General features: G+C 42.8%; 1 protein-coding gene across 2 annotated transcripts in view; it reads right to left on the reverse strand.

The window, feature by feature from the left end:
* LOC111864996 (sestrin homolog) overlaps positions 1-23,694 on the reverse strand; it is a 600,436-nt gene that overhangs the window by 417,675 nt on the left and 159,067 nt on the right. For both annotated transcript variants that reach the window (XM_023852668.2, XM_023852667.2), the window contains one exon: positions 13,666-13,695. In XM_023852668.2, the coding sequence (XP_023708436.1) occupies positions 13,666-13,695 (30 nt within the window). The remainder of the gene's footprint in view (positions 1-13,665; positions 13,696-23,694) is intronic.

Raw genomic sequence — 23,694 nt, forward strand, 5'->3', positions numbered from 1 at the left:
TTAGACAAAGACAGGACGTTGGATAATGTCCAGAAACATAATATTTGTAACAAAAACATTTGTTTGTGTGACGGTAATCCTTCCATTTTTATTTCTGAACTTCAGTATCCGCCTACTCTTACATCAGAACTCATTACACAGCTGAAGAGATAGACATGGCTAAGATAAAATCGCTAACCAATTATTTCGAAACACGCTAAGAAAAGTGGTTGTGGTTTATAGGTGTTGTTCAGTCAAAGTAACATGTGTTTTTCGTACATCCATAAAAGCTGTCCACGCCCACGTGTTCCTCTTCTCGAAGAAACATTCACGAGGCCAAGTTCATTACTTCAAAGAGAAGTCTGCTATTTACAACAGTAATTCAGAACAAGAAGTAGGTGGCCTCTGTACCTCAACTTCGTGTAATGAACATGTATAGGGGGCTGAACTCAAAGCTACACCCATTATACATCTTGCGGAAGGGGCGTGAATACGTTCATGCTGCGGCCGCTTTGCCTTCTGGTGAAATCAAAAAGGTCATAAGCCCCTACTGGGACCTAGTTCTGCTCGTTCAAACCACAGTATACTATTTCAATTGTACAAGTATTCCACATTGAAGATGGAAGCAAGAAATCCCTCCGAAATGTTGGGGATCACCTACGAGAATACACTTTCATAACCCAAAAGATCACATTACGGATGTTAATCGCTTCGTTTGATTTCCTGATCGTTACCACCGATCTATCATCGATTTACAGCGATTAAGATATTCTCTAAATATTTTTGACCATGGTCGATTCATTTCACCGCATTATGTTGGACACTGCTCAATGGCCGAGGTATACAGGCTGTAACTGAAAGGTGCGGACAAACTCTGAACGCGAGTTCCACATAACAAAAACAAGAAAATATGTCCATATCAACATGTGTCCGGAAACATTGAATTTGTGAGCTACAGCTGAAGGACTACTGTGTAGACACCAGCAGCAGTTCAGTATTAATGTGTGGACAGGGATTGCTGGCGATTGTTTGGTAGCCCCGCATGTTTTGCCACATCGGCTTGCAGACAACCACTACCGAGGTTTCCTCTCACATGATCTAACGAAGCTACCGGAAGATGTACCTCTGGCAGTCAGAGCACGAATGTGGTACATGCAGACGGTGCTCCGTCACATGTTAGCTGCGCTGTGCGAGATGTTCTCAGTAACACGTATCGTGACAGATGGACAGGTAGAGGAGGACCCACTGCATGGCCTCCACGCTCGCCGGACTTGAATCCTCTGTAGTTTCACCAGTGGGGGCATCTAACATCTCTTGTGTATGCAGCTACTGTTGACAACGAACAGGCACTGCAACATCGCAGTGAGGATGTCTAGCAGACTAACCGCAACTGCCCCGGTATCTCCGAACGGATGCGACGGTCCATGATGAGACGTGTCGATGCGTGCATAGAATCTCACGGAGGACATTGAGCACTTATTATAAATGTACTCTTTCACATGTAACTCACATATTAAAAGTTTCCGAACACATGTTGATACAGAATGTTTTCCCTTGTTTTGCTATATGGAACTAGTGCCCAAAATTGGTGCGCACATTTCATTTACAACCTGACTCTATTCCAGTCTTCAGATGAAGACTGTGATAATTATCCAGACAGATTTGTTTCCTTTTACTTCAGAAGCTTGGTGGCGACAGTTCGAGGGACCAGAAACTTTTCAATAGGAGATGACTACCTTAACCACCGTATTACCTAGGCGAATAGAGCTATCTCTGCGAAAACAAAACACCTGTAGCGTGCAGAGCCGTTGCTATGCAACGACCTCGAGATAGGTGGACATACCACAGCCCTTTCTGGGCAACGGCTCGGTAAACACGTTCCAGCAGCAACAGGCACGAACGCAACAATGGCACAATAGAAAAGCTGTGTTTTCTTTGTGGTCAGTGCCGAGATGTTATAAGCAAGGGACAAGGTTCAGTTAAGTTCTGTGCGGGAGGCTGTGAAGAGAGGACCTGAGAGCGTGAAGTTGAAGAATCTTCACTGTTAGAAGCCGTTGTCAGGGAACGGCTGGAGAAGACATAGTGGGCTAGAAAAGGCTTAGCGGGTGCTGTGGTGATTTGTGAATTGTGGAGATTAGCGGTGGCGCTGTAAGTGCTTGTAGTTCCCAGTCGTGTGTGTAAGTGGTCATTAAATCCATTCCCCAATCCGAACCCCGTCTATAGTCACACTCTAAAATGTGACAGCTAGATGAGACTAGGGGCTTTCACATCAGTAAAGATTCATAATGTGGACTTCTGGGTTATGTAACCGTGTACCAAGTCTCGGAGGAACACAGTGCTTGTATTTTCCGAAGACCACAACATGAGGAAACTGATACACGGTTACTTCTAATATCATCTCAGCTTCCATCTATCCTCTCCATGTACCTCATCAATACAAATCTGTTACGAAATATCTATGACCCTGTTTATCTTACAATTCCTTTCTCCTTACAAAATTTTATTAAACAGTCTCGCAATATGTTTAACCTTCACTTTACAAACACTTCGTATCTCCATAATGAAGGCCTATATTTACGTTTCTCATATATTATTCTTACCTTGCCTACACACATTATTGCATACATAATTTCTTCAGCACTATCGGCCACTGATGTACAACAGAACCACCGAACATTAGCTCGTAATAATACAATTAGAATACTGAGGATGGATACAATCCTTGAACCTTAGATGCAATATGCAATCCACACACTTTTAAAGGTCACTGAGCTGTACCGGCTCATTCGCATGATAATTCATATTGTCTGTTTTAACTAAAATTTTATTTGGTCGATAATCGTTAACGAAAACTCCAAACGTCAGATTATAATTATAAGATCAAAAATGTCTAATCCAGTTGGAACAACTATGTTTTCCTAACGAGTTATTTGCAACCTTGTATCCGTCCTAACTGCTGATAATATCAATTTATTAACTAACTGATTAAGTAACTAACTCCATGGAGGTGAGTCCTTCTTGAGAAGCTAACAGTCACTCATCTACTCATGAATTTCTCAACATTTCATTGAACCCAAAGGTTCATTACCGTGTTCACAAGAGCCCTCCATTGGATTCCTAGCCTGAGGCAGATGGAGTCCATACCACCACATCCTATCTATCCTGGACCCATTTTAATATTATCCTCCCACCTACGTCTAGATCGTCCCATTGGTCTCTTTCCTTCTGGCTTCCCCCCCAATCCTATTTGAATTCCTCTTCTCCCTATGCGTGCTGAATTCCCTGCCCATCTCATCCTCCTTGACTTGATCATTCTAATTATACTTGGAGAAGAGTACAAGTTATGAAGCTCCTCATTATGCAGTTTTCTCCATCCTCCTGTCACTTCAGCCCTCTTCGTTCCAAATATTCTCCTCAGCACCCTGTTCTCAAACACCCTCAGTCTATGTTCCTCCCTTAATGTCAGAGACCAAGTCTCACACCCATCTATTTATTACAGTTAGTAATCAACTGTTGTCATGCTATTAAATTGTGCACATATTAGCTCAGTCAAACTACTGGTTGGATGACCGGGGAATCGGAGTTCGACTGCTGTTAGGGGCAGAGGTGTTTCTTTTCCCGACAGAGGCCAGATGGGCTCTGAGATCCATCCAGCCTCCTATGCAATGGGTACCGGGATCACTTTCCGTGAGAGCAAAGCGTCAGATGCAAGAAGCTGATCACTCACCATTATCCAGTGCCGAGGTTTAGAACGCGCCGAGCTTTGTCTCAGCTCCCCATTAGACGTTCACTGCTTACGCCTTCAACAAGCATAAGGTCAACTTCACCTTTTACTTTAACACTCTATAACATACTGGCTGATCTACTGGCAATTATGAATAGCAAGTGCAGCTGGGCACACATAACATCTAGCTATTACATTATATAGTTTCCTAATTCCTTGAAGCTGAGTCCTTCTTTCGAAGTTAAATTCCCCGCTGTTTATAAAATCAGAAGGCCTAGACCGTGTTCATTATAGCACGTTACAGACCCTTATTTTGAGCCAGGTTAATCCACTCCACGCCCTGGTATAGCATTTCTTTAATGCACACGTTTATATCGACGCCTAAATTCCCCAAATGGTTTCTTCCCTTTAGATATTTATAATAAAATTTTGTGTGCATTTCTTTTCCCTCATACGTGCGTCATGTACCGTTCATCTCTTCCTTTATTTTATCATTCTAATAATCATATGTGGTTAAGATTATTGTCACGTGTAGGGGGGGTTGTGCGTGATTTATAAGACGGGTTCTGGATTAGATTTACTGACACCTTATTCACACAACCCGGGAATATTGGAAACTATAGCGTTATCTCTGATACAGTTCACGGTTACACACGCACTAGGATTCTCAGTTTTCTCTAGTCGTATCCTGGCAACGGATTTATAACAATCTCACTGTCACTTCAAATAATATATGAAGCCTTCCTTGCATAGTCTAATTCCTTTCTTGGCATTATTCTACAGCTGCCAATTCCGAAGACTCGACTCAGTTCAACTCCTCTGCTCCCAAGCTCATATTCTGTCACGCTGGCGTCTCAAAACTCGACTCCCATCTCCTCAGCATCCTCTCTAGTGTTGCGAAGAAGTGTTCACAGCGCCGTTGCATAGGAACGGAAGTTATTCGACTGTTGCTTGCGTATTCGTTCCCGGGGAATGTGTTTACTTAGTCGTTGCCTAGAAACGACCGTGTATTCTGACTCCACTATTCCGGCTTTGAGGCGTTACGTCATATTAATTACGTAACATCGTATTACGTCATTTTCTCCATTTGTTACTCCATCTCTCTTAGGTACCAAATTCAGTACCCTGTTCTCAAATATCCTTAGGGCGAAAGATCAATAAGAGACAAAATGGCAGTTTTGTGTACAGTCCTAAACTGGTACAGAAAAGAGTGCGCACCCTCTAACATACTTTCTACTTAGGCCTCGATAGATAGAATTCCTCCCACTCCCGATATCAAGCAACGCCCTCATTGGCCTTCAAGAAAAGAGTCTGATGTTAAAGTGGAAGTAAGTTCACCGTCCGTATTTTTCCACCTGGCCGTTCTCAGAATGCGCAGAGGATTCGATCGATTCCACTAACTGAAATAAGGGTTGTAGGCTGTGTACGGTTTATAGCAGGATCTTACATATAGCAGGTTACCCTCTCACCCTTCCCAAAATTCAACTGCAGCCACCGGCCCGCCATTTCTTGCCATATTTCTTCATGCGCAACCTAGATGACAGGACTAAATACGCGGCCTGTACACGTAAACAAGATTTTTCAGTGACTCAGAGGAGATCCATATATTGTCATGGTCTCTTGTCAGCATTAGCAAAAATCACTTTACTGCACTGCACAAGAAAACCGAAGATGTCAACAAAGGAAATGCGTTAGCAACAAATAGGTCAATTAAGTTCTTAATCTCACAAGAGTGGCACGAAAGGACAACCACACATTACAGCACATGACAGATTTTATCTAATATTATTCTGTAGTTAAGAACCGGGATAGCTTAGTCGGTATAGCGACTGGTTACGAGCTGGACGACCGAGGAGTCGGAGTTCGAATCCCGGTGGAGGCAAGAATTTTCTCCTCTCCACATCGTCCAGACAGGCTCTGGGGTCCACCCAACCTCCTATCCAATGGGTACCGGGGGCGTTTTCATGCAGGAGCATGAAGCTGACCACTCACCTCTATCTACTGCCGAGGTCAAGAAAGTATGGATCTATACATCCACTCCCCCATACGTCTTCATGGCGTAGTGCTTAATTACGAGTAGTCACGCACAGGGACAACTTTACCTTTTTATTCTGTAGCTAGATTATTCCCAAAGTGGATCACTGAGCCAAATTCCAGGACGTTTCCCGCCCAACAATAGTCTCTAAGGCCTCTGATAGATGGGGGAAGCATTATAGACACCGCTAAGCAGGTGGCCGAATTCGCTTGCTCGGCGGGACTGATGGTACGCACCATTTATCGGTAGGGTATAGAGACTGGTAGAGTATCATAGAGGGAAGCACAATAGATCAAACTGGTAGCGGTGCATGGGGAAACCCACCCTCTCTAAATAAATAACTAACTGTAGCTAGATAATACTGCAGAGTAAATTGAATCTCACTAGAGAAGATACGTATTAATTGAACAACGCTTATAACCATTTCCGACCTGGTCTTCTTTCGAAACAAAAACGACAGGTTATTTCAGCGTTATACATTTGGATGTGCTGGTGCAGTACAGGATATGATTAAAGCCTAAAGCCTACTTTTAGTATAGCTGGAACAAAACCTAGATCACAGCAAATGCTGAATAATAGGGCGGTCCATTACTTACAATTCCTGGTGTTTGCTCGGCCTTATACACGCAATATTGTTACGTTCAATTTGGAACCGTTTTCATCAAATGAAAGGGTGGAAGTAAATTTATTCGTGTTCATAACTAACTGAACAACTAAGGCGTATAGGGGTGTAGAGGTAAGGCCTACGCATTCTTTAACCTCTGTACGAGATGAGAGCGAGTAATATACTTCACGCGTTTTCCGTGGAGCACCCCCATACCCAGTCGGTCTGCCCGTGGTGGCAGTGAGGGTAAGACCTGTCCCTTGCCAGGAAACGAACCCAGTCAATTCACTAAGAAATCCTAGCTCAGTAGTAGAGAAAGAGAGAGAACGGAGTCAACTGAACGATGAGTAAGTTATTTTGTAGCGTTATTTCAACTGCAGAAGATATACAGCATTTCATAAACCAATAAGATTGTAATTCTTTCAGTGGTTATTTAACGACGCTTTTTATGATCAAGATTATATAGCTTCGAAATATGGCCATGAATGGTGTGTAGACTACGTAAACATTTGTAAAGTCGCAGTCGTGGCCTATTTCAAGCAGTAGAAAATGGAACAACATGACCTGGCAGTACCAACAGCCATATTCTCGTTTCTTCCTTTTTCATGGATTTTATGCATGCGCGCAAGTATCGCTTTCAGCTTATAGTCGAGTGCTGAATCTATCTACTTCCGTAGCTCGCCGCGCAAGAAGCTAAGAAATACTACAGAGTGACCATACTATACACAGCTGACTCCAAACAGAACATCAGAGTTTTAATGGCTCAAATAGAGCAAATTGGTTTACATTCTTGCATTTTCAGTCGTCATCAGCCACATTACTAGCCAGGTAGAGCATTTGCCATCAATTTCAAGCTATATTTCTCTAAATGAAACCGAGACACTGAGTAAAACTGGATGCCTGCCTAAACCACACTACAACCATTAGGTATGTTCCGGTATGAGCAGAACCATAGGAAAGCAACCAGGTTTAATGTTGTGTTCGAATTAGCGCTTCAAGGTTCCACTATGATGCATTTGTTTTTCTCTCCGATGATTCATGTGTTTTCCACCGATAATGCAAGTGTTCAAGTCTGTCAGCATTGACCTAATTAGATAACGGAATGCAGGTGTCAGAGACTTTATTTACAACGTAACATAGCCCAGACGACTGCTCCATCGGTATGAAGTCCGTCTCGCGCTCTGAAAGTCCCGCGGTCGAATCTAATACACAAGTGTACAGGCTTAGGGGTCTACTGTTCTGACACGTTGTGGCATTTTATTTATTATCTTCAAACAAACACATAAGGTTGTGAACAGGGCACGTAACACGCATGGGGGAGAAGTGCATACAGAGTGTTGATGGGAAAAGGCGAAAGACCTAAACCTGCATGGGAGAATAATATAAAATTGATTTTAGAGAAACAGAATACGGGTGTGGACTGGATTTATCTGGCTCAGGATAGGAAACCTTCTGGTTCCATAAAATTCAGAGAATTTTTTGAGTGGTTGAGCAACTATTAACTTATCAAGAAGGACCCAACTCCATTGAGGTAATTAGTTGGTTAGCTATGGTGAGTTGTGCGCAATCTGGCTTCTTATTCGGGATACCTCTGGTTCGAAACTTGGCCTGGAGACCGGTAATTCTGATGTTCCTCTGGGTTTACTCTTTCTCTCTCTCTCTCTAAATACAGAACGCCATGCTTGACCGGCTATCACGCTTACGTATTCGAGAGGTCATAGGTTCAAACACAGGCCCGGGGACCAAATGTCTTTGGCTGAGTTTCTGTGGGCTTACACGGTAACACCTAGGATTTTGAGGTTCTCACAGCGGTGGTTATAAGGAGTTCTACCTTCTGGGATACAATGCAGTGTAGCTCGTTTAAATTCAACCGGTTTCGGAGGTACATGTCGCCTACATCTGCAGGGTCGAAGAATAAGCTGAGCCAGAAATTGGCCGGACATGAAGCATGAAATACGGCTCTCTGATCGCTTTGGATTCTTCACAGTTTTGGATGCCTTTCATATATACATCGTGACCTTGACTAATTGGGAAAAGCACCTGAATGTGGGGGGGGGGAAGGCGCGGCGCTAAGACAGAGGTCGCTATAGGTCATGGAACAAACTCTCACTCTCAACCCCAGAGGGCCTTCGTGGCTGCTCCTAGCAAACAGTTCCTTTCGTTATGAAAATATAAACAATAAGACGGGCTTCCACGCAATTCACAATCCTTTGCGCTGTCCTCTACTATAAAACACATAAAGATTAAAATATATAAAACTATAATTTTACCTGCTGTTTTGTATGAACATGAAACTTTGTCACATTAAGGGACCGACCATGTATTGAGGGTGTTTGGGCTCTGAGGAGAACATTCGGGGCCTAAGTACATTAAAGTAACAGTAGAGTGAAAATGACGAACTTCACAAATTATACATTTCACCGAATAGTATCAGGATTGGACATGTAGCACACACGATATAAAAACTCATAAAAATTTCGGTCGGCAGTTCTAGAAGAAGAGACCAATTGAAACGTTTGTATATGACAGGAACTCCCATTATGAAGCAGGTCTGCTACAAAATGTCATATACCTAGTTCTAATGGTTCATTATTTATTCATTCATCAATGGTTCTACAGCCCTTTGTTGAGCCCTGGCCTCTTCTTCAGTTCCGTAATCTTTTTTACACACACGGTAGGAGTCCTTGGACGGGGGATCAGCCCGTCGCAAGGCCTCTGCCTACACACAGAACACAAACACAGAATAAACGGACACAGACATCCATACCTCGGATGGGATTCGAACCCACGATCCCAGTTCATTCCGTACACCGCGCGACACCTGTGATCGGCGGTTCATTGCTTATGGCTACAAAATGGAAAGGGAAACTGAGGTTTCGAGCTGCCATCATATTGTCGCGTATCGGGCGTATATCGCGACAAATAACTTCACGATGTATTTGATGTAGCGAATTTTATTTCACATTCGCACTTACAATCACCCAAATTACAGATTTACGATTACTGCTATCTGCAGTATCACAATTAGTACACTGAAAAATGCCACAATACAACTGACTAGTTGCTGGCTAACTCGGCGATAGGTCCAGGACTCGCCGACTGACTCAGTACAACGCTGCGGTAGCCACACTAGAACTGACTGTGAATAGCCTTCGCTGCGCCTCATGTAGCCTCGATCGGACCATACGGAAAACGGCCGCGTAATAGGCACCCTCTTTGCCTGGCGCTGTGTTGCTATGTAACGCTAGCGGAGGTAACCGCTGTTACTATCGTAACGTCGCCGCTGTTGACTCGCGTTGCCTAGCGACCGCGATATCCCTCGGTGACGTCACCGCGGAGGGGAGTGGCGGGGCGGGAACTCGCCTATTACCGTAAGAACGCGAGCGTTACGTTACCGCTGGGGAGGTAGGGGTCAATATGTCACAATATTATTTTATATTCCGCAAACGTTGGATATTCCTTTCGTTCATTTTGTGCCAAATTTCAGGGCTCAGCACCGGTCGAACAGTTCTGTGACCCAAAACTAAAGTTGTCCGTAATTAAGCAACATGGCATGAAGACGTATGGTGACGTGTATGTACAGAGCCATGCATTCTTATCCTCAGCACTAAAATGATTACGTAACGATATACGGAGCTGTCCGATTATGACGCAACCGCTAAAGATGTTTTAGGCACAGTACAGATGCAGCCGAATGATCAGCTTCATGCTCCGACCACCAGTGCCGCCTGGACTCGGAGGTGAAGACAAGGGGTTTATGAAGGTTATGTTACTTCCAGTGACTTGATGTTCATCCCCAGTTTCATGAAAATCCATTATCTGATTCAACATTTACTTGGGAGAGGATGGACTCACTGACACATGGACATGATTACATAAATACGAATATACAATATATTTCCTTATGCAATAAAAGAAGCAGGCAAAATACACTGGAGGCAGCAGGCTAATAACTAGATTTAAAGCACTGCTATGTCTCTTACCAATTCTGGTTTTCTTTTTACATATCTTGAGTAAATTCAATTTCTAAAGTGCTTTTACGGTCTTAATGGTTTTATGTTGTTATGCACATATGGGTACATTCACACGGAATAAGAATGACCAGCGACGGGATTTTGTGACCACGGTAATGACTCTTCCGTTTTCATAAAGTGCAAGGCACTTCTTTACTAGCTGAGCAATGATTGGCTTTATGAGAGCTGAGGTTCCTAGTGTACATTATGACTCGGGGCTTTGGGAATGTGACACCGTGTAGTCTGGTATATACCTAGTGACATTTCAGAGGAACATGGTGCTTCCAACTTCAGTATGGAAGATTCTGAAGATAAGAGGCAGCAGGTTCCTCTGATATGTTTGTAACCATATACCAAACTAAACGGAGTCACTCTGTATTTCAGCATCCCGTTGCAATTGTTCACATTAGCGTCCATTTGTCTATATCCGTCTAAATTGCAACACTCTTTTTACACTTCTATATATTCTTTAACACTTATCACTATATGTTTCGGCCTCAAAGGGCCATCTTCAGGTATTTTATTACAGATATTCAATCAAGACCTTGTTAAAACTGCTACACTGTTTCGCTGTTCCAATTCATTTTAAAAACCACACGCTGCAGTCCTCCTGTAATTAAAACGAGATAAAATTCTTTTATAATTTGTTGTTTCACTTAACTCAGGGTGTCGTCACTTCCGTAAAAACAACACCACACTTTGGGGAGGAAACGAAAAACAGGCGCAAATAACTAACGTGAGGAGCAAGCTGCCGGGGAAAACATTTTAATATTTCACGAAGTGACGACACCCTGAGTGAAGTGAAACAACAAATTATGAAAGAATTGTATCTCGTTTTAATTACAGGAGGACTGCAGCGTGTGATTTTTAAAATGAATTGGAACAGCGAAAAGGTGTAGCAGTTTTAACAAGGTCTTGATTCAATATCTGTAACAAAACACCTGAAGATGGCCCTTTGAGGCCGAAACATGTAGTGTTAAGTGTTAAAGAATATACTGAAGTGTAAAACAAGTGTTGCAATTTAAACGGATATTGACAAATGGACGCTAATGTAAACGGAGTCACATTCGAAAAAGCTGGAGTCTATTAGATTCTGAAGAAGAAATCTCCTCCATGGGGTCATGTAGATCTACATGCAAATTAAAATGTCTGAAACAGAAAGCGACCATGAAGAATTATTTTTTGACCATGAATTGAAATTTTTGTCAGGAAACTAGTGATTCTTGATATAATTAAATTCGTCTACACAGCCCGTAACGCGAGAAATTTACCACAGAGCATTTTAATCGGTAAATGTTCGTGTTGGGAGTTATTTTTACCCGGCCACTAATATACCCCCTGAACACGGAATTGTAAAGAGAACTCGTATTCTGTTATTTGCAGAATAAATTTTAAAATATTCATTAAATTCAGCTTAAGCATGTAAATTGAGAGCTATCAAAACTGAATACGTATGCACAATATTGGCATTTAAATAATAATGCTTCCTATATAAAATGTTACGATAATAATCCTGACACTTTATAAATTAATGGTAATAAAGATGGCTCCAAACAGAACGGCATCAAATAAAATTTCGGTAGTAGAATACGATCCTTGGGAAAGCTCTTGAAGCTATGGTCATTCATACCTGAGAGAGATCTAACATTCTGGCGAGAGATAAGGCTCAAGGTGGGCAACTACTTTTATTCTTAGGCTGAAGAATACAGAAATTTCTTACAAGGGAATTTTATAATTAGTGTTTTGCGCCAAATGTCTTTAAGAAGATGATACTAAGAAGAATGACAGGGTAAAGTCACGTAGCACGAATGAGTGAAATGAAAAATGCATATTTTCTTTTGAAAAAAGAAATGAAAGGAAAAGCCCAAATGAGGAGAGCAAGATGTAGATGGCAGCACTTGATCATCATCATCATCATCATCATCAGTAATCTGTCAAGACGACAGGTCCACAGTCTCTTCCAAAACAATTCCTCCATTTAATGCGATCTAGAGCTTTTTCCTTCAAATGACAGTATCCTCTTCTGTCCCCAAGGTCATCCAGCATCTTCTTACGTCTTCTTCCTCGTCTTCTTGTCACTTGACCATATGAAGAATGAATTTCTTCGAACAAAATTTAAGTATTCAGCCGTACGTCGCAGGAAAACGTGCCGCATCTACATCGCAAAGATCAGTTGGTTAATGGTAAAGGTATAACGTTGTCCTTACACTTAATTAATTAAGCACCAATCATGAAGACGTATGGGGTAGTGGAGATATAGCTCCAACAATCCTGACCTCGGCTCTAGGTGGAAGTGGTCAGAAAGAATTCCCAGTACCAACTGGATAGGGGTCTGAGTGGGCCCCAGAGAAGGTCTGGACGCCATGGAGCAGGGATCCCTGCCGGGAATCGAAACCCCGCCGTTATACCCACTGAGCTAGTACGGCTCTCAGATGGTTAATGGAGTCTAGAGAGTCAATCAGTGTTCATTCTGATGATCATATGATAGGTAACAATAATATTGCCGGTCACGGTAGCCGAGCGGTCTAAGGCATCAACTGTCTTCGCTCGCTCGGAAGCTGGGATCGTGAGTTCGGATCTGTTTCCTGTGAAGTACGAACTGAATTATTATATATTATGCTTATACACTGCCGGTCACGGTAGCCGAGCGGTCTAAGGCATCAACTGTCTTCGCTCGCTCGGAAGCCGGGGTCGTGGGTTCGAATCCCACGTAAGGCATGGATGTTTGGTATGTGTTTGTGTTGTCCTATGTTTAGGTAGCGGCCTTGCGACGGGCTGATTACCCGTCCAAGGGGTCCTACCGTCTCTAAAATGATCAAATGAAAAAACAACCTCGACTCCGGAAGGTTAAGCGGAACGGATTAAGTACGTAATGAATAAATACACTCTGTGGGCAAAATGCGGGTGTTATTAATGTCAAAGCAGGTAGTAAATGAAGTAACCACTAGACTTTAAAAAAGGATTAATAAAATGGAGATTAAAGAAACAGGTAAAAGGTAAAGTTTTCCCTGTGTGTAATAAAGCACCAAGCCACGATGATGTATGGGGGAGACAGAGGTGGTCAGATTCAGGGTTAAGAACCCTGGTACGCATTAAATATGAGGTTGCGTGGGGCCCAGACCCAGTTGGGACGCTGCGAAGAAGAGGAAAAATCTCTGCCCTGCCGGGAATCAAATATGGTCGTCCAGCATGCAACCTAGTCACTATACTGACTGAGCTATCCTGACAACACTCCGAAGGCATGGAATATGACATATACCCATATCAGTGTCTGAATAAAGTACAGTGCTGTTTCGTAAAATTGTCCTACCTGTTCGTTGAAGGTTCCCAGAGACGGGAGCTGAAAGAGGAGAAAAAGATAATATTAAAAGTAAATCCACATCGTAAGGCATGGTTCTATTTTATTATAAATCCTTCTTTACAGTCTTATGTGCAAATATTTATTAACTTTAAAGTTTAAGTTATAATTCTAACTTTTTAAGTTAATAAATAGTTGCATATAAGACTGTAAATAAGATTTATAATAAAATGGAAGAGTGTATACAATACAATATTAAGGCACAGTTAATCACATACGCGAGTAACCACACACCACGTATCGCCTACATACACAATGTTAATTCACATAGATGCACCATCTAGCGGCAACACCCAACACTAATATGTATGTTTAATAGAATGCCTTACACTGCCATCATGTGACCACTTCACGGAACGACATGAGCGATGAAAGCATGGCAGAAAAACGAAAAACACTCAAGGACCCATAAAATTAATTATCGGTCAAATTATTTCTATCACGGCACCGTTCATAATTGGCTAGTAATTAGACTAGAAGGGAGTACGGTTATGAGGTGTTAAGAAAGTAGCAGGTGAGTGAGAGTGTGGGAAGGGAACCGTAACGCCGACAAAAGGAAATAAAACACGCTCAATTTCAGTACTATAAATGCCGAAGTCACTGCAGAAAAATCGTTCAGCTGATGACGGGAAAATTGCATTTATTGCTTGTGGGTTTGCATACTAACCTTATAAGAAGATATATTTAGCAAGGAAAGAACGAAAAAAAAAAAAAAAAAAAAAAAAAAAAAAAAAAAAGAAAGAAAGAAAATGAACGGTACAGCTACGAATAAGACAGACCATGGATGAATATGTAACTGTATCATACTAAAACAATTTGTTCCGTGGTTTACTTTCATCGGACACTGCCCATTTTCTGGAGTTGAGTGTACAGTGTTTCAGGGGTTGACTGTGTGTCTGTCTTCAAGAAAAGAAGAGGGAGGGACAGGAAATAGTAACTTATCCGAGCCCGTTAAACAAAATAAGCCTTTCTTAGTTGGAAAATTAATCAGCTACGAGACTCCTTTTCAAATCAACACAGAAATTACAGCTCTGACGCCAGCAAAATTGGATCTCTTGATGTGGAGGCCACCTATTTCTGCCTCACTCACTCTGGAGCTGAGCCCTTCTTGAGGAGCCGCCAATTGTGCAGTTACTCAAGAACGTCCCAGCATTTTATGGAACCCGAAGCTTTATTATCGTGTTCACAAGAGCCCTCCACTGGTCCCTATCCTGAGCCAGGTCGATCCAGTCCATACCATCCCATCCTATCTCTCTAAAATTAATTTTAATATTGCTCACCCACCTACGTCTTGGTCTTCCCAGTGGTCTCCTTCCTTCCGGCTTTCCCACCAATATCCTATATGCATTCCTCCTCTCCCCATTCGTGCTACATGCCCTGCCCATTTCATCCTCCTTGACTTGATCATTCTTACTATACTTGGAGAAGCTTACAAGTTATGAAGACTTATTTCTGTAAAAAAAAATTAAAAATCGTCGGTATATAAAAGTAAATATTGAACTTTATACAACTGGATACAAATAAGGACTGCGTGCTTGTAAAAATATGCAAACTCAAAGGATTCAACACAGAACTCGTTTTAAATCAGAACACAGTAGGCAATACCCGATCCGCCCTGGAGACGGGATCTCGTTTAGAAGACCTCACTTCCTGTGGAAATTTTCCAAGAAATCGAATAGGGAATTCAGAATAAAGGTACGTAAAAAAGGTAATGATATTGCTTGAAACATGTCACAATCCACAAACACAGAAACTGAACAGAGAACTGGGAATAAAAAGAGAAGACACGAACTATAGTAGAGAGTAGAGCACTCCAGGATACAGATCTTACCCGAACAGCCGCGTAACAAATAATAATAAACTCCGATATCTTGACGGTCCAGCATGTAGTCAGTTGCTATATCGACTGCGCTATCCCGGCTCTATACACCCACTTCACCATACGCCTTCACGGCATAGTGCTCAATTAATTAAGCACAGGGATAACTTTTTTAATTTCCAGAGTGTGACAGACCACTTATTCGTGTTCTGGGGTGTGGGGCTGAAAATCTGTAAAACCGTCAAAATCTTCAGAATTTCTTCACGGCCACAACACACTCTTACGTACATTAGTGCATTACAAAGTAACAATTGTACTATACACTGCATAAGACATTGAGTTCTTCTCAGTTAAATCATTACTGCCTTGACTGCACACTGCAGTGTTCTGGAGTATGACAGGGCTATGTGGGTCCGTTGCATCTTGCACCAGTAAACACACATCATTATGGTACCATACCTTGCACATTTGGCAGCGTGTCCTGTCGCTTTGCAATGTCGGCAGAGGGTGACTGCATTCAACTCGCTGGGTGTCGCTATCTGGTCACTCTTGGTCCCAACAGTATCGGGAAAAGTCATGCTTTGTTTTTTGGGAACTTCTGTAGCAGGCTTTTGCTTCTGTCAATGTGATTCTTGGCATTCTTCACGTTTTCAAGGGACAATCAGTATGTAACAAGATTTCTTTTCCTTTATGTGTTTCTTAGGACATAGGATTGTATTCCTGAAGTATCTGTCTTGTGGGACCTTTCTCCGGTGGTAAAACGGCCGGGGCGTGAAACTGATCATCACCTCCGTCTACTACCGAGGTCAAGGAAACATGGATCTGGCCGCGCCATAGCTCAAGCGGCGGCCCGGGTTCGAGCCCGGGTGTGGTGAAGTGGTATTTGTGGTGGACAAAGTGGCGACGGGGCAGGTTTACTCTGAGTACTTCGGTTTCCCCTGCCAATCTTCATTCCACCAAATTTCCCATTACCATAATCACCCGGGGCAGGTACAATAGGCCAATCAGTGGCTGCCGTGCCGAGTGGACCCAACTGGACTCCACCGCCCACTATGAGAATTTAAAAAATAAAGAGAAAAACATGGATCTATACAGCCACTCCCCTATACGCCTACATTGCATAGTGTTTAATTAGTTGAGCACAGGGACAACTTTCTTCCCCCCCTTGGCACTACAGCCCCAGTGGGCCTAGGCCTACCTCCATGAACTTCTCCGTTCACTTCGGTTTTTCTCGATCTTACACATTCGATGGGACTCCTTGGGCGGGCGATCAGCTCATCGCAAGGCCTCTACCTGCACACAGACACAGAAAAACGCACACACACAAACTAAACATCCATGTCCTGAGTGGGACTCGAACCCAAGATCCCGGTTTCCAAGCGAGCGAAGACAGTATATGCCTTAGACCGCTCGGCTACCGTGACCGGCCAGAGACAACTTTACCTTTTTTTATTTACTCTCTTGGGGTGGGGTGAGACTGAGTCCACTTGATACGTCGACAACTATTTGGCCTATTGTACCAGTCCAGGAAAATAGACGATGAGTGTGGAGCAGTCGGTGGAATGAGAATTGGCAGGGAAAACCGAATTACTCGGAGAAAACATGCCACAATTCCCACATAACCTGAACTGGGCTCGAATCTGGGCCACCGCGGTGGGAAGCAGGCGACTAACCGTCTGAACTTTGGCAAGGCACTTTTGCACTGTAGTTGGGGTCATCACCCTCCCTGAGGTTACACCAGTAAGTAAGTAGGTAAGTAGGTTGAGCAGGTAGCGATGGGCAGTAGTAAGTGCTAGAACAACCTTGACCGGCCAAAAATAAACGTCCTCAGCTACTGCATGAAGTTTCTTTTTGATATTTTTATGGATTCAATAACCCAACATAAAATGTTACATGTTATTTGTCACTTGTTTTATTGTAGAGTGTGCTATCTTATCATATAAAAAATATTTAAACATTCGTGTACAGAAACCTTATATTAATTCTCCCGATATAAAGCATGGAATATTTAAAATGTGTTCAAACATTGCAACACTTTCAGATGTTATTTATGGCTCTACAGCCCTTTTGTTGGACCTTGGCAACTTTTCAGATTTTTAATCATTTACAGAGTCAGTAGGCCTCCTTGGACGGGGGATCAGCCTGTCGCAAGGCCGCTACCTGAGCACAGGACAGAACAACACAGAGTAAACGCACACAGACATCCATGCATCAAGTTGGATTCGACACCACGATCCAGTTTTTGAGCGGGCGAAGAAAGTTCATGCCTTAGACCCCGAGGCCACTGCGATCCCCCATGTTCAGATGTTAAATTATAAAAGCAGTTAAGACATTCGGAATATAAACATTAAAAAATATTACACCAGAAGCTGTATTCCACTAAAACATTCGTACTAGAACATCATAACATGTTCAAACTAAACACACGCGCCGGTGCCAACTTTCGACAGTATTTTTATTCCAATTTAAAATAAATCCATCTTATCCTTCTGACGCATTAAATTAATCTCAGTTGTATTTAAAAACTGGGTTTCTGCATTAGAAAATACATTCTGTCTCTTCTGTAAACAACTGGCTAATGCTATTAGAAGAACGATCAAGAGTTATTATGAGAATCAAATGCAAATACACGCTGTGGGCAAACTGCAAAGCTTTTTAATACTAAAGCAGGTATATCAGTTGCTGCGCATTAAAGTTTTAAACAAGAAAAATGCGACTTGGGCTTGGAATTTCTTGGAAATGGCCGATATGGGGTTATATCTGTGACTGATGAATTTATTGTCTACTAAGTGAACCAGGGACCACACGACGAGCAGGCCTCGGACAAGAAACTGACACCAAACAGAATAAGGGGGTGCTCGCATGGTATTTAAGCGTAAGATAAAGCTATCATTGTAACAGGCCGTGGAAGCCCATATGGTTGAGATGTCGAGGCTACCACATTTTCTAGACAGTCGGCTCACAGATAGCGGTAAGGTTGTCAGCCTTACGCGCCCGCCGCCCTTTACCCCCCAGGAATATTCCTGGTACTCATTTCTGTTAGAGACTGAGTCGACCCCAGGGCCATAGTGTGGCTGGAAGGTTTAGGTAAATTTAAAAAATCATCAGAACTCGAACCCGCGACTTTACGGCTTGTAGCATAGTGCCTCAACCAACTATGCTACCGCTTGTCCCTCAGACGATGTCAGTAGCACAGACTATATAGCAGAGAAGGGCAAGGTGACTGGTGATTAATGAATTCGAAGGAATGTGAAGCGGCAATAGCCTAATTGGAGCACTACCCCGGAATTTTCCCCGAGGAACTGAGCAAAATCACTCAGAATAATTAGTACCCGGTCCAGGGTCGCCCCGAGCACCTCCAGAATAAAAGTCGTAGATGGTTACCGCTACACCAATGTGCTCATTAACACCGAAGATGCAAATATCTGAAGTGAGACAAACTTTGCCTATTATAATGTTCGTATGGAAAGACGGACACGAATGGGGGAGAAGAGGAATGCATATAGGATATTGGTGGGAAAGTCAGATGGAAGGAGGCCACTAAGAAGACCAAGACGTAGGAGGGTGGACAATATTAAAATTGTAAGATTTGAGGCCTTCACGGCTGTGACTATGAAGAAAGCAGTCTTCTGGGATTTGGTACCGTGTATATGTGGTGTTAACCGAAACGTCGGTTAACACCACATATACACGGTGCCAAATCCCAGAAGACTGCTTTCTTCAATATTAATTGGTCTAGGATGAGATGGTATGGGTTGGATTGATCTGGCTTAGGATAGGGACCAGTGGAGGGCTGATGTGAACACGGCAGTGAACTTTCGGCTTTTATAAAATGTTGGGAAGTTCCTGAATAGCTGCACAATTGGCGGTTTCTCAAGAAGGGCTCGGCTCCGTGAGTGAGTGAGTCTGGAAAGACTGACAAAAGTAATTAAAAAGTTTAGTCAAAACAGCACTTAATGAACGACATTCGATACTTGTAACCCTCAAACACATGTCTAAACGTTGCCGTTTCACAAAATTGATCGATAGGAAAGGCATAAGAAAAGAAAATGGTATGAAAGTCCTTTAAAACTCATACGCAATGTGACGGAGTCCCTGCAGTCTGTGCACACCTACAGCAACCTAACGTGTACGTGAACAGCATGGCGGCAAGAAATTAATGGGTTCCGGATTAGGTGAAGCTGTTTATCGGATAACTCGTTTACAATTACAATTACAATCACTCCAAAATAACGTCTTGCAGACGATGCAACCTGACTAGCCCGCCGTCTCTCACGTTTCTTTCTTCTAGTTCTTGGCTGAGCTGGATTCTTCTGTTCCCAGCTCTGCTCCGTTCGCTTCTGCTCAGGTCTCCGGTCTGTTTTCCTGTTCTCGATTCTCCTCTAGTCTGACCTCCGTTCTGGTCTTCTCTGATCTGATCTACGCTCCGTTCACCTCTGATCTGATCTGTCCTGTGTTCCGTTTGGTCTCTTATCTTCTACAGTCGGACGGACTAGAAGACACCTTCTTGAAGGGTTCGGTTTCACGTTTTAGTTAGTGTACCCGGTAACTGGGCTATTCGTTGCCGCGTTTCATTTTTATGTATCGAACGAACTCTGTGGCCTGTAGTCCGCAAGCGAACTATACCGACCGAGCGACCGCCGCTTGTCGGCGAAGTTAGTGCCAACTTTAGCGGATAGAGGGTGTCACGTGGTCAGCGCAACGAATCCCCACGGCAGTTAATCTCGGTTTTCTAGATCGGAGCCGCTATTTCCTTGAAACAGTTCCTCAATTATCCTCATGAGGCTGAGTGGACCCCGTTCCAGACCCACTACTTCTCAGAAAATCTGGTAGCGCCGGGAATCGATTGATTTTATCTCCACCGCATTGGTTGTTGCGGGAACGCTAATTAAGCTGTTGCCCGACAACGGACAGCTCTGTATGTGCTGTCTCAGAAACGTATTTTAATAAACCGTTGTCTAGCAATGGACGCCCGCCCTGACTCAAGATATTACGGCTTTAGGCGGCACGCCACATTATTTTCCAACTTTAACTTAAGTAGGTAACAAAACTGAATAATCCATTGTTTTCAAGTTTGGAACACCAGCACAATCTTCTCCACTCTCCACAGAGAACACATTAACATTCATTCCAGAAACCTGGTTATAAACTGGAAGCAACAAGCAATTCAAAGTTTCTAGTAGCTTTACAGAATATTAGTGATGATAATTTTAAGTTGAGAATATTTTTTTTTTTATTCTTTTGGAAACTTGACGTAGGAAGTGCAGCAGATGGCCACTCCTCTCACACTTTATCACTTGGATCTCAGCAACACAGGAACATGTGTACGTCGCAACAAGCCAACATTAATCTGTCACAACTTGCGGACTCATGTAAATTTTCCCGAGTCTTTATAAAAGAAAAAGGAGAACTGCATTCTCATTCATTTCATGGTGTCAAGAATAAATCTATTTGAACCCCACTTTTATTCCTCCACAACTGTACTTAAAATAGGGACAAAATGATTCATGTGACACGAATAATCCGTTACAGCTAATCATTTCGTGGCCATCCATTAATTTTAATTTAAGAAAAATGTTTAAGAAATCTTACAGAACGGTTACATGTGGACTGTCCACCGCTTCATGCATTCTTTGTCTTCTCTTCTTTAAGGTGGCATTTGTAATAAATATTCAAGCGGGAAGCCATAATCCTTAAGCATCTAATGTATGTCACTAAAGTGCCTTAACCCTTATTCATGTTCAACTGTAACTATAAAAAAAAAAGAACCAAGTTCTTTTGGGCACGGAAAAAAGGTCACTTCTTAGCCAACTTTTCACTATAAATGAATTAGAAGTGATACATGTCACTAACGTTTCATTGAACATTAAAAAAGTCTGTAAGATTTGAGGCTTTCACGGCGGTGACTATGAAGAAAGCAGTCTTCTGGGATTTGGCACCGTGTATATGTGGTGTTAACCGACGTTTCGGAGGAACGTATCCCGGTTCTCACGGTCTCTTCGCTTGCAGATTTCTTATATTTTTTCTTCTACCCTGAAGATGGAGGCGATACGTTCCTCCGAAACGTCGGTTAACACCACATATAAACGGTGCCAAATCCCAGAAGACTGCTTTCTTCATTAAAAAAGTCTGTTTTTCGGACAGTTTTTTCCTTTGTGAAACTAAGGGTCATGTAATGCTACATTTTAAAAAATTAAGATGCCTTGGAAGTGTCCTTGTTTCATACCCTGTTTCTCTAAAATCATACAAAAAAAAAACAAACTCCGTGGCCTGTAGTCCATAAGCGAACTATACCGACGGAGCGTCCACCGTTTGTCGGCGAAGTTAGTGCCAACTTCAGCGGATAGAGAGTGTCACGTGATCAGCGCAACGAATCCTCACGGCCGTTAATCTCGGTTTTCTAGATCGGAGTCCCTATTTCCTTGAAATAGCTCCTCAGTTATCCTCACGAGACTGAGTGGACCCCGTTCCAGACCCACTACTTCTCAGAAAATGTGGTAGCGCCGGGAATCTAATCCGAACGTCTGGATCTGTAGCCAGGAACTCTGACCACAAGACCACAGAGACGATCCTAGTCACGTCTAAAAGTTTAATAACATTTAATGGAAGACTTAGTATTATATAGAAAGATAATACTAATATAATAATAATAATAATAGTAGACTTTAAAGAGAACGGGCGTATGAGGGCCACATGCGACTGGTTCAAAATGCAGTTCACTGATGGGCTCTTTTGGACAAAGTAATGAATCTCTGTGTTCCATAAAAGGTGGGGAATTGCCGGACTAGCTAAGCGGTTACCACCTTTTCCATACTTATAAATACGAAATCGTGGAACAAACTGATCATATATACAGTTGGATTTGAGGTTCTCACAGCGCTGATAATGAAGAGTTCTATCTTCTGGGATGTAACAGCATGTAGTCGGGTGAAAGTCAAGCGACGTTTCAGAGGTACATGTCGCCTAAGGAGAGCCAAGAAAGAACTGTTACTACGGCATATATCCGAGAAGACAGCACTCTTGATGATATAGTACATACCTGTACATTCAGTACACTTGCATTTTGCTTTATTACTTGTGATTTTAACAGAATATCTTTCCATTAGATAAATGCTTGCATGGAACAGAGTTAGTGAATGACTGCTGGCAAATTTGGTACCATGTTCAGAGCCAGATCACTGTTGTACCGGCGTGAAAACCGCATGTAAATTCGTCTGCCTTATCCCCATGTAAAGGCCGTGCCATAGCTCAGGCGGTTGGTCAATGCTTCCCACCTCAGCGACCCCAGGGTCATGTCATATGGGATTTGTGGTGAACAAAATGGCACTGGGGCAGGTTTTCTCTGAGTACTTCGGTTTCCCCTGCAAATTCTCATCCCACCGACTGTTCCACACTCATCATCTATCATCCGGGGGCTTGTACAGTAGTGGCCGAGGCACTGTCTCACCCCACCCGAAGAAACTAACTACCCCCAGGTAATACACTACATGAAAACAATAAAAAGCCTAAGATATGAGGTCCTCATGACGATGAATACGAACATTACTGTCTCCTGTGATGTAACGCCGAGTATTCTGGTAATCTTCACAGACGTTTCGGGGCAACCTGATGCCTCCATTTTCATGTAGAACAGTAAGTCTATACACTATTCTCTTTACACCTATTTGCTCACTCAGGGCCTTGGTCACAGTTCTCCATCTTAGTACATCCGTACCATTTTTCCACACTCGGTTTACTCTTCTACTCTGAAGATGGAAGCAGCAGGTCCCTCAGAAATATTCGTAGCGATCTACAGGCGTACAAGGAGTCACATCTCAGAAGACGGTAATATTAACATAAAACCTGTGTGCTGATGTGCTGAAGACTGCTTCCTGTTTTGACGCGCTGAATCAGCTACCATGTGTACATACAGATAACAGCCAGCCGGATGCATAGCAGAAGAGAAGGAAACAGAAAAGGAAGCACACGATAATAATTAAATGGGCGATTAACTGTATTCTTGTAACACTGTTTCATTGTCTGAATGCATGAGGCAAAAGATGACTCTCCAAGGTCGCCGTGAGCGCTTTTCCAAACACCGCGTTCGGCCAGTGTGGGTGGACCAAGCTGACACGTGTGTTGATTACAGAATTTCCAGTCCTCGTGGATTTGTCCACATCGCA

Source organism: Cryptotermes secundus, unplaced genomic scaffold (genome assembly GCF_002891405.2).
Source record: "Cryptotermes secundus unplaced genomic scaffold, Csec_1.0 scaffold209, whole genome shotgun sequence".
NCBI lineage: Eukaryota > Metazoa > Arthropoda > Insecta > Blattodea > Kalotermitidae > Cryptotermes > Cryptotermes secundus.